General features: G+C 43.4%; 1 protein-coding gene across 5 annotated transcripts in view; it reads left to right on the top strand.

Annotated features, from left to right (window-relative positions):
* Nucleotides 1-12,014, top strand: part of LOC110525722 (AP-1 complex subunit beta-1) — a 54,871-nt gene that overhangs the window by 9,246 nt on the left and 33,611 nt on the right. For 2 of the 5 annotated variants that reach the window (XM_036979860.2, XM_036979859.2), the window contains exons 11-18: nucleotides 317-482; nucleotides 4,564-4,662; nucleotides 5,901-6,160; nucleotides 6,715-6,925; nucleotides 7,053-7,070; nucleotides 9,911-10,063; nucleotides 10,799-10,828; nucleotides 10,921-11,058. In XM_036979860.2, the coding sequence (XP_036835755.2) occupies nucleotides 317-482; nucleotides 4,564-4,662; nucleotides 5,901-6,160; nucleotides 6,715-6,925; nucleotides 7,053-7,070; nucleotides 9,911-10,063; nucleotides 10,799-10,828; nucleotides 10,921-11,058 (1,075 nt within the window). The remainder of the gene's footprint in view (nucleotides 1-316; nucleotides 483-4,563; nucleotides 4,663-5,900; nucleotides 6,161-6,714; nucleotides 6,926-7,052; nucleotides 7,071-9,910; nucleotides 10,064-10,798; nucleotides 10,829-10,920; nucleotides 11,059-12,014) is intronic. The other 3 variants (XM_090237639.1, XM_021606105.3, XM_021606104.3) reach the window with 2 other exon arrangements.

Raw genomic sequence — 12,014 nt, 5'->3', positions numbered from 1 at the left:
AGTGAAGATTGAGGCTATGAAATGTTTCTTTGTCTATGCAACAGATTATATTGCCTTGCCCTTGGCTCGCATTACTGCTCCAGCACATCCTGTTCAGATGCTGTGTTGGCATTTATGCTAATACCATTCTCGAGGAATGCTGCAGAGTCGATAACATTTTATATTCGACTGACAACAGTTGATAAATATGGTAAAATGAGAAAAAAAAATACAAAATGACTGCAAACCTATTTCCCATTTGAAAATGTTTTTCCGTCTGTGTGTGGACAATGACTTGGTATTGAGTCATTAGTTCCTAACCATTGTCTGTTCCCAGGTATGAGAGTGTGATCGCCACGCTGTGTGAGAACCTGGACTCCCTGGATGAGCCGGAGGCGCGGGCAGCCATGATCTGGATCGTAGGAGAGTATGCTGAGAGGATCGACAACGCTGACGAACTGCTGGAGAGCTTTCTGGAGGGCTTCCACGACGAGAGCACCCAGGTCTGACTCACTCACACATGGGATACGTCCCAAATGGCACCCTATTCCCTAATATAGTGCACTATTAGCCCTGGTCCCAAGTAGTGCACTACATAGGGAATAGGGTGCCATTTGGGATGCTAACAATATGCTGTTTACTGCTCACTCCAAACAGGCTTCAATGGAACCATTCTGCGCATACTGGGAGATATTGGGGGGGGCTGCATTTAGTAGCCTATAGCAAGAGAGGGTAGCCCTATACTTGACTGGCTGACTTTGAAAAAGAGGGGCTGCTGTAGTCTCACAGGTTAACTGCTGTTTTAGCTCACAAGAGGCAACAACAGCAGCTCTATGAAGATGCTGACTGGTTGGTTATGGCACGCTTAAAGGCACTGCTTGTGAAAGAGCATTGATTTACTTTAAGAATTCAAGCTGTTTTTGATGAAGTTAGGAAAAACTGTAGACTCGTGGAGAGACATTTTAAGTACCTAGTCTTTGTTTCCTATAAACATCTTCTAACCAGTCTCTCGATTATGATGTTGATAATAATGGAAAAAACATGACACTTTAATAGCAATTGAAGTCTGTAGTGTTTCCTCCTTGAAGCGGTTGGTATTATATCCTCCTCTGTGGATCCATGTATCTAGAGTATTCTGCACATGTTTTGCTTCGGGATTAGCTCTGCTTGTTTGGAAACCACAGGCTAAGCCATAGATTAATTAATTCTGCTCCATTTTAGCAGGACAGATTTAGACATAGTATTGATGCATTGGAGAGAGATTTTTGTTCAGGCTGTTTAATTTTTTTTCAGTATAAAACGCTACATGCCGAACTCTTTGTAGAGTACGTGTTTAGTTGGAAGTGTTGTGCAAATGCTGTTTAGTACATACTGCTTTTTTGTACTGCATGTATGTAAACACAGCAAAAAAAGAAACGTCCTCTCACTGTCAACTCTGTTTATTTTCAGCAAACTTAACATGTATATATTTGAATAAACATAAGATTCAACAACTGAGACAAACTGAACAAGTTCCACAGACATGTTACTAACAGAAATTGAATGTGTCCCTTAACAAAGGGGGGATCAAAATCTAAAGTAGCAGTCCGTATCTGGTGTGGCCACCAGCTGCATTAAGTACTGCAGTGCATCTCCTCCTCACGGACTGCACCAGATTTGCCAGTTCTTGCTGTGAGATGTTACCTTACCCTTCCACCAAGGCACCTGCAAGTTCCCAGACATTTCTGGGGTGAATGGCCCTAGCCCTCACCCTCCGATCCAACAGGTCCCAGACGTGCTCAATGGGATTGAGATCCGGGCTCTTCGCTGGCCATGGCAGAACACTGATATTCCTGTCTTGCAGGAAATCACGCACAGAACGAGCAGTATGGCTGGTGGCATTGTCATGCTAGAGGGTCATGTCAGGATGAGCCTGCAGGAAGGGTACCACATGAGGGAGGATGTCTTCCCTGTAACGCACAGCGTTGAGATTGCCTGCAATGACAACAAGCTCAGTCCGATGATGCTGTGACACACCGCCCCAGACCATGACGGACCCTCTACCTACAAATCGATCCCTCTCCAGAGTACAGGCCTCGGTGTAACGCTCATTCCTTTGAAGAATAAACGCAAATCTGACCACCACCCCCGGTGAGACAAAACTGCGACTCGTCAGTGAAGAGCACTTTTTGCCAGTCATACAACAGGCCTACAAAGCCCTCAGTCCAGCCTCTCTCAGCCTATTGCGGACAGTCTGAGCACTGATGGAGGTACTGTGCATTCCTGGTGTAACTCGGACAGTTGTTGTTGCCATCCTGTACCTGTCCCGCAGGTGTGATGTTCGGATGTACCGATCCTGTGCAGGTGTTACACGTGGTCTGCCACTGTGAGGACGATCAGCTGTCCGTCCTGTCTTCCGGTAGCGCTGTCTTAGGCATCTCACAGTATGGACATTACAATTTATTGCTCTGGCCACATCTGCAGTCCTCATGCCTCCTTGCAGCATGCCTAAGGCTCGTTCACACCGATAAGCAGGGCATCTTTCTTTTGGTGTTTTTCAGTCAGTAGAAAGGCCTCTTTAGTGTCCTAAGTTTTCATAACTGTGACCTTAATTGCCTACCGTTTGTAAGCTGTTAGTGTCTTAACAACCGTTCCACAGGTGCATGTTCATTAATTGTTTATGGTTCATTGAACAAGCATGGGAAAACATGTTTAAACCCTTTATTAAAACTCGTTTTTAAACCACTCCACATGTTTAAACCCTTCATTAAAACTCGTTTTTAAACCACTCCACATGTTTAAACCCTTCATTAAAACTAGTTTTTAAACCACTCCACATGTTTAAACCCTTCATTAAAACTAGTTTTTAAACCACTCCACATGTTTAAACCCTTCATTAAAACTAGTTTTTAAACCACTCCACATGTTTAAACCCTTCATTAAAACTAGTTTTTAAACCACTCCACATGTTTAAACCCTTCATTAAAACTAGTTTTTCAACCACTCCACAGATTTCTTGTTAACAAACTATAGTTTTGGCAAGTCTGTTAGGAATTCTACTTTGTGCATGACAAGTCATTTTCCCAACAATTGTTTACAGACAGATTATTTCACTTAAAATTCAGCTTGGAAAATTCAGCTTGGAAAATTCCAGAAAATGATGTCATGGCTTTAGAAGCTTCTGATAGGCTAATTGACATAATTTGAGTCAATTGGAGGTGTACCTGTGGATGTATTTCAAGGCCTACCTTCAAACTCCGTGCCTCTTTGCTTAACATCATGGTTAAATCAGAAGAAATCAGCCAAGACCTCAGAAGAAGAAAAAAAATGACCTCCAAGTCTGGTTCATCCATGGGAGCAATTTCCAAATGCCTGAAGGTACAACGTTCATCTGTACAAACAATAGTATGCAAGTATAAACACCATGGGACCACGAAGCCGTCATACCGCTCAGGAAGCTCTGTCTCATAGAGATGAATGTACTTTGGTAAATAAAGTCGATCCCAGAACAACAGCAAAGGATCTTGTGAAGATGCTGGAGGAAACTGGTACAAATGTATCTATATCCACAGTAAAATGAGTCATATATCGACATAACCTGAAAGGCCGCTCGGCAAGGAAGAAGCCACGGCTCCAAAACCGCCATAAGTGCCAGACTACCGTTTGCAACTGCACATGGGGACAAAGATTGTACTTTTTGGAGAAATGTCTGCTGATCTGATGAAACAAAAAATAGAACTGTTTGGCCATAATGACCATCGTTATGTTTGGAGGTTAAAGGGGGAGGCTTGCAAGCTGAAGAATACCATCCCAACCATGAAGCATGGGGGTGGCAGCATCATGTTGTGGGGGTGCTTTGCTGCAGGAGGGACTGGTGCGCTTCACAAAATAGATGGCTTCATGAGGATGTACAATTTATGTGGATATATTGAAGCAACATCTCAAGACATCAGTCAGGAAGTTAAAGCTTGGTAGCAAATGGGTCTTCCAAATGGACAATGACCCCAAGCATACTTCCAAAGTTGTGGCAAAATGGCTTAAGGACAACAAAGTCAAGGTATTGGAGTGGCCATCACAAAGCCCTGACCTCAACCCTATAGAAAAGTTGTGGGCAGAACTGAAAAAGCGTGTGTGAGCAAGGAGGCCTACAGACCTGACTCAGTTACAACAGCTCTGTCAGGAGGAATGGGCCAAAATTCACCCAACTTAATTTGGGAAGCTTGTAGAAGGCTACCCGAAACGTTTGACCCAAGTTAAATAATTTAAAGGCAATGCTACCAAATTACTAATTGAGTGTATGTAAACTTCTGACCCACTGGGAATGTGATGAAAGAAATAGAAGCTGAAATAAATAATTCTCTCTACTATTATTCTGACATTTCTCATTCTTAAAATAAAGTGGTGATCCTAACTGACCTAAGACAGGGAATTTCTACAAGGATTAAATGTCAGGAATTGTGAAACCTTATTAAATGTGTTTGTCTAAAGTGTATGTAAACTTCTGACTTCAACTGTAGCTGTAAGCTGAGTTGATGTGAGTAGTATGTATGTATGTATGTATGTATGTGTGAGTTATAGCTGGTCTCGTCTGCTCTGGTTTCCCAGGTGCAACTGCAGCTGCTGACAGCCATAGTGAAGCTGTTCCTGAAGAAACCCACTGAGACTCAGGAGCTGGTGCAGCAGGTGCTGAGCCTGGCCACACAGGTGAGTGTCCCGGGGTGTACATACATATACATACACACACACACACACACACACACAGTCAACAGCAGGGATCTAATCAGCCACAGTCTCACACCAATGCTTCTTATGCCAGGGCCTTCAGGCCATGTCAGTTGTCACTAATTGCCCAATAGAAGAACAGAAACCAGATTGTCTTCACTTTTGAATTCCCAAAGTAAGATGGAGAGATGGAAGACAGGACTATACATCTCCCAACAATTAGCTTACCCTTTTCTCCAGAAAGTCTGGAACACCTTCAAGTGTTATCCTAAATATGCCAATCAGCCAAGCAACACACCAGGACAAAGGGAAGGTCAAAAAATAAGGACAAAAAGATTGTGTTCTGCTCAAATGCTGATGGGAACAACCCAGTTTAAAAGATGGGAACAACCCAGTTTACAAGTGGGCTGTGATCTTGGTGGGGTAGTCTAAATGCTTGTAGCTCTTTTATTGGTCTAATTACTATGGGATGTCCTTGACTAACCTGACAACAAGGGCACAATTTTATTTACTGTGCTTCCTGTGGCTGTCACTAACGTCCTTCACTTCATAAATAACTAGCCTGCTGGGACACTATTGAAATGGCTGCTTTTATTCATGATTCTCCCCCTCCCACAAATGGAATGACGCATTCACGTGTGGCGTCTGCCAGACGATAGGGCCTAGTCATTCCAGCACTGCTGAGGCAACATGAAAAGTGGGATACTCATTGAAATGTGTCAAGTTGACAGCCAGTGTGACAACGTCACCATAAACAGTACCCTACTATTTCTGATGAGACGGAGTGTTTTTGAGTTTGAGTGTAGCATTAAATAAACACCTTTATTCGTGTGTTTTATGAGTAGTTCATCTCTCTCCTCAGACTGTGGGAGTTGTCATTAACTTTGGAGTTTAGTGCCAGGGGAGTTTCAACTCTGCCAGGAAGCTGCCAGGACCCAAAATATATTCCCGATGTTCTAGTTTTAATGTCCTTGAACCGCGTGTCTGTCTTCTAAGCCTTGCTGATGCTGTTCAAATCTTCCCTTGGATTTTCTTATTATTGACTGAGTAGATTATTCTAGCTATACCCCTCAGGGAATCGAACCTAACCTGACTCTTAGATTATTTGCTTAGTATCTGACATGACATAAGTGAGAAGAACAGGCAGAGAGCAGAGTCTGTGAAGCAGTTACTATTTATTATGCACCACATCAGTCATCCTCTCAATCTGTTGTCTGCAGGACTCTGACAACCCGGACCTGCGAGACCGTGGCTACATCTACTGGCGTCTGCTCTCCACTGACCCTGTGGCTGCCAAGGAGGTGGTGCTGGCCGAGAAGCCTCTGATCTCAGAGGAGACGGACTTGATTGAGCCCACCCTGCTGGAGGAGCTCATCTGCCACATCGGCACGCTGGCCTCCGTCTACCACAAGCCTCCCAGCGCATTCGTGGAGGGCAGCCGCGGTGTGATGCACAAAAGGCTCCCCGCACGCACTGGATCGTGAGTCTCTCTCACTCTCTCACTCTCTCACTCTCTCACTCTCTCACTCTCTCACTCTCTCACTCTCTCTCTCACTCTCACACACACACTCTCTTTTAGGGCCCACTTGAGTTTTCCTAACTAAACACCTTATTTGCACCCAAGTAATTCCCCTAAGTAGTGTTATTTACCCCTAGAGTACACCCAGTCTTTACTTTGTGTAAAGCATACCTTACTTTATACTGGCTTAAGCCACGTTCAATGAATCCGAAAGAGTTGTCCGAAAGATCTCACATGAGGCTGTGTTCCCAGCAGACATGAAGTGCAGCACACAGTACTGGGCTGATTTTAAATTAAATCTTAATGCCATTTAATTGTTCTTTTCATTGCCTTTAAGATGTGCCAATGGTGTTCCCTTAAATAACCTTAGGACCAATATTAAGCAGGGTTGGTTTATTGAATCAAGAGTTCCAGATAATTTAGCTTGGCTGAAGTTCTTAAATACCCCCTTTTTATTGTGGTGAATCTTTGCAGTTGTCTCTAACTCCCTCTGTCCTGGTCTCTCCATCCCCCAGAGGAGAGGGTACGGAATGCCCAGATGTGGGCAATGCTGCTGGGGGCTCTGCCCCTGAAGCTGCCCCCTCTATCATCCCCTCCCAGGGCGACCTCCTGGGGGACCTTCTCAACCTGGACCTGGCACCCCCCACCACCGCTGGTCCCACCCCCTCCACCTCCGGCATGCAGATGGGGGGCATGGATCTCCTTGGTGGTGGTCTGGACAGCCTGGTAGGTACCTCACTGTAGCCTGCTGTGCTGCTACCCCTGGTCAACCAGTGAACATAGTCAATTTTTTATTTTTGACTGAGTGTTTTCCTCTTTTTTTTCCTTCTTTTTTTTAATGCCACACCTGCAGATGGATGAGTCTGAACCGGTAACTAAAGTACAAGGAGGGAGAGGACATAGCTATAGTCACACATCACAGTACATCATCATTAGTTAGATGTAGCAGCTAGGCTTGGGTGGTATCCAGACTTTTATATTGTCATACTGTCCTTCTCTCATACCTGGATTTACGGTAATACCGGCAAAGCACACAAGGGAGCGGTAAAAACGCAGCACATAAAATTATACACGCATAACTAGTAGCTACAGAATGTAATTTTCAGTGAGTGTGGACATATACATTTGCAAAAAGTTGTGATTAATGTTTATCTGAAGGAAGAGCAGCATGTATACACGGAGCAGATGGGAGAAGAACGGCAGAGGGGGGGGGGGGGGGACGATCGTAGGAAGCACGGGGAATAAATGGCAGCTGTACAGAATTCATCCAGAGCGCTTTGACTTCTGGCAGAAAGCTCTTACAGTGCCTTGCGAAAGTATTCGGCCCCCTTGAACTTTGCGACCTTTTGCCACATTTCAGGCTTCAAACATAAAGATATAAAACTGTATTTTTTTGTGAAGAATCAACAACAAGTGGGACACAATCATGAAGTGGAACGACATTTATTGGATATTTCAAACTTTTTTAACAAATCAAAAACTGAAAAATTGGGTGTGCAAAATTATTCAGCCCCTTTACTTTCAGTGCAGCAAACTCTCTCCAGAAGTTCAGTGAGGATCTCTGAATGATCCAATGTTGACCTAAATGACTAATGATGATAAATACAATCCACCTGTGTGTAATCAAGTCTCCGTATAAATGCACCTGCACTGTGATAGTCTCAGAGGTCCATTAAAAGCGCAGAGAGCATCATGAAGAACAAGGAACACAACAGGCAGGTCCGAGATACTTTTGTGAAGAAGTTTAAAGCCGGATTTGGATACAAAAAGATTTCCCAAGCTTTAAACATCCCAAGGAGCACTGTGCAAGCGATAATATTGAAATGGAAGGAGTATCAGACCACTGCAAATCTACCAAGACCTGGCCGTCCCTCTAAACTTTCAGCTCATACAAGGAGAAGACTGATCAGAGATGCAGCCAAGAGGCCCATGATCACTCTGGATGAACTGCAGAGATCTACAGCTGAGGTGGGAGACTCTGTCCATAGGACAACAATCAGTCGTATATTGCACAAATCTGGCCTTTATGGAAGAGTGGCAAGAAGAAAGCCATTTCTTAAAGATATCCATAAAAAGTGTTGTTTAAAGTTTGCCACAAGCCACCTGGGAGACACACCAAACATGTGGAAGAAGGTGCTCTGGTCAGATGAAACCAAAATTGAACTTTTTGGCAACAATGCAAAACGTTATGTTTGACGTAAAAGCAACACAGCTCATCACCCTGAACACATTTTCTTCTGCAGGGACAGGGAAGATGGTTAAAATTGATGGGAAGATGGATGGAGCCAAATACAGGACCATTCTGGAAGAAAACCTGATGGAGTCTGCAAAAGACCTGAGACTAGGACGGAGATTTGTCTTCCAACAAGACAATGATCCAAAACATAAAGCAAAATCTACAATGGAATGGTTCAAAAATAAACATATCCAGGTGTTAGAATGGCCAAGTCAAAGTCCAGACCTGAATCCAATCAAGAATCTGTGGAAAGAACTGAAAACTGCTGTTCACAAATGCTCTCCATCCAACCTCACTGAGCTCGAGCTGTTTTGCAAGGAGGAATGGGAAAAAATGTCAGTCTCTCGATGTGCAAAACTGATAGAGACATACCCCAAGCGACTTACAGCTGTAATCGCAGCAAAAGGTGGCGCTACAAAGGTATTAACTTAAGGGGGCTGAATAATTTTGCAATCCGGCTTTAAACTTCTTCACAACAGTATCTCGGACCTGCCTGGTGTGTTCCTTGTTCTTCATGATGCTCTCTGCGCTTTTAACGGACCTCTGAGACTATCACAGTGCAGGTGCATTTATACGGAGACTTGATTACACACAGGTGGATTGTATTTATCATCATTAGTCATTTAGGTCAACATTGGATCATTCAGAGATCCTCACTGAACTTCTGCAGAGAGTTTGCTGCACTGAAAGTAAAGGAGCTGAATAATTTTGCATGCCCAATTTTTCAGTTTTTGATTTGTTAAAAAAGTTTGATATATCCAATAAATGTCGTTCCACTTCATGATTGTGTCCCACTTGTTGTTGATTCTTCACAAAAAAATACAGTTTTATATATTTATGTTTGAAGCCTGAAATGTGACAAAAGGTCGCAAAGTTCAAGGGGGCCGAATACTTTCGCAAGGCACTGTATAAGATATCTGATGGTAAACATTTAGTAGTGAATCGCATACAAGTGTAACGTCATCACTTCATGTGCGCTGCACAACAGACTCGCTGATAGCTATAGAATGCTATGTACTCCCCAGCTCGCTTCCTCCCGTTGTGCTGTTTACAAACACGTGACTGGCTCAAATGTTCTGGGCAACTACGGTAAGCTTCATCATTTAAAATAATGTGACAGGAGAAATGAAGAATGCAATTTCCTATGGTATTGTACAAGTTGACTGCAGGTAATCACTTAAAACGTAGCTACAAATATACACTTATTTGAAAAACTACAAATATTTTTATACATTTTATTTATTGGAAAAACCATCCTGTGGCTTTTCCAAATACTCTGGTAAACTGTGAATATAGGACACAGTATATATATATATATATATATATATATATATATATATATATATATATATATATATACTGTGTCCTATATTCACCTCTTCAATATTCTTTCTCTGTGCTTGATGCATCCTGATTGTTCCATGTCAATGAATACATCTAACATGACAACTCTACTGTATTCATCCTGCCATCAGCCACACGTTCCCCTGCGGACGGACCCTCCACAGTCTCCGTCACCTCAGCCCCCGTCGCCAGTGTACACCCACACTGACTACACCTACACTGACTACAGTCACACTGACAGCCCCCCTGACCACAGCTCTACTGAGCACAGCCCCCCTGCTGAGGTTGGTTGAGGGGCATCAGTAGAGGCTCCTAGACAGACTAGACTGGAGTCCCCTTATGGTACCCTGTGCTGTACTGTGACCTCTCCCCATCTCTAGCTGCAGTGTCACTGTCTGTTGTAGTAGATCAGAGATGTTTCCTATCGTCTCAACAAGTTTCTTTAGTTCCTTTTTAAGTTTATTTCAGGCCTCTGAGACCTTTTGTAGGTCTTGTTGTGTTTGTTGTTCCAAAAGCCCTTACTTACTGTAGCTAGCTGTATTTGTTATGATTTTAACACGCTACTCTAGATGTTTAGGCCCTATTCATTTCTGGTTTCCATTTGCACTCATCTCTTCATAATTTTTATTTTTTTGATGGTGATGTATTTCAATACTGATTTCTCTGTTTAACCACCTAACTGACCACTGTGCTGGCAAACAGTTGGCATTTACAGTTTCTGAGATATCTGAATGAAAACCTGAATACATGATGCTCGTCCTGCGCTCTTCGACCTCCATATGACCCTCCAGTAGCTCTCATCATAGATATAGAACACTGTTCTGTATGCTCTCATCTCACCTTCCCCAGTTTAAACCATGCTTTTCATTTGTCATGGAACATGGTTATCTTAGCAACCCCTCATCACACACCCACCTCCCTCCCTCAGTCTTTCCTCTAGCATCTCCCTCATCCTGCTGGAATAAGGTGTAACATTCTAATAATGTATAAACTGAACTCCTCTCTCTCTCTCTCCTCAGCTTGGAGGAGATATTGGTGGGAGTCCTGCGGTAAGCCTGGTTGTTTAAACATTTAATTTGGAAAAATAATATTTCGGTGCAATTTTGATGTTCAGCTCTTTAACATGGTCTCTCATCCAAAGATGGGGGCTGGTTTTGGCGCAGCTCCCGCTGTGATGCCAGCCTCTCTAAACGCTCCTGTGGGAGGCGGCCTTGGAGACCTCTTTGACCTCGGAGGGGGGGTTGGCATGCCGATGGGAGCATACATTCCACCCAAGACAGTGAGTGCCTATAGAGTATGGTAGTACACTTAATATGATAGTATTGATACTATTGTTACGTTACAGCCTTATTCTAAAATTGATTAAATAAAAAAAATGCCCTCATCAATCTACCCACAGTATTCCATAATGGCAAAGCAAAAACAGGTTTTTATAAATTGTATTAAAAATGTAAGTATTCAGACCCTTTTGCTATGATACTTGAAATTGAGCTCGGGTGCCTCCTGTTTCCATTGATCATCCTTGATGTTTCTACAACTTGATTATAGTCCACCTGTGGTAAATTCAATTGATTGGACATGAATTGGAAAGGCACACACCTGTCTATATAAGGTCTCACAGTTGACAATGCATGTCAGAATAATTGTCCGTAGAGTTCCGAAACAGGATTGTGGCAGGGGAAAGATATGGGGAAGGGTACCAAAAAATGTAAGTATTGAAGGTCCCCAAGAAGACGGTGGCCTTCTTCATTCTTAAATGGAAGAAGTTTGGAACCACCAAGAATCTTCCTAGAGCTGGCCGCCTGGGCAAATAGAGCAATAGGGGGAGAAGGGACTTGGTCAGGGAGGTGACCAAGAACCCGATGGTCACTGACAGATCTACAGAGTTCCTCTGTGGAGATGGGAGAACCTTCCAGAAGGACAACCATCTCTGCAGCACTCCACCAATTAGGCCTTTATGGTATAGTGGCCAGACGGAAGCCACTCTTTAGTAAAAGGTACATGACAGCCCGCTTGGAGTTTGCCAAAAGGCACCTAAAGGACTCTCAGACCATGATAAACTAGATTCTCTGGTCTGATGAAACCAAGATTGAACTCTTTGTCCTGAATGCCAAGTGTCACTTCTGGAGGAAACCTGAAGTATGGTGGTGGCAGCATCATGCTGTGGGGATGTTTTTCAGTGACAGGGACTGGGAGACTAGTCAGGATCGAGGGAAAGATGAACGGAGTAGAGTA

This window comes from Oncorhynchus mykiss, chromosome 6 (genome assembly GCF_057628025.1).
Source record: "Oncorhynchus mykiss isolate SJ-2025 chromosome 6, ASM5762802v1, whole genome shotgun sequence".
Lineage (NCBI taxonomy): Eukaryota > Metazoa > Chordata > Actinopteri > Salmoniformes > Salmonidae > Oncorhynchus > Oncorhynchus mykiss.
The sequence above is the reverse complement of the archived record's forward strand: the minus strand, read 5'-3'. Positions and strand labels throughout refer to the sequence as shown.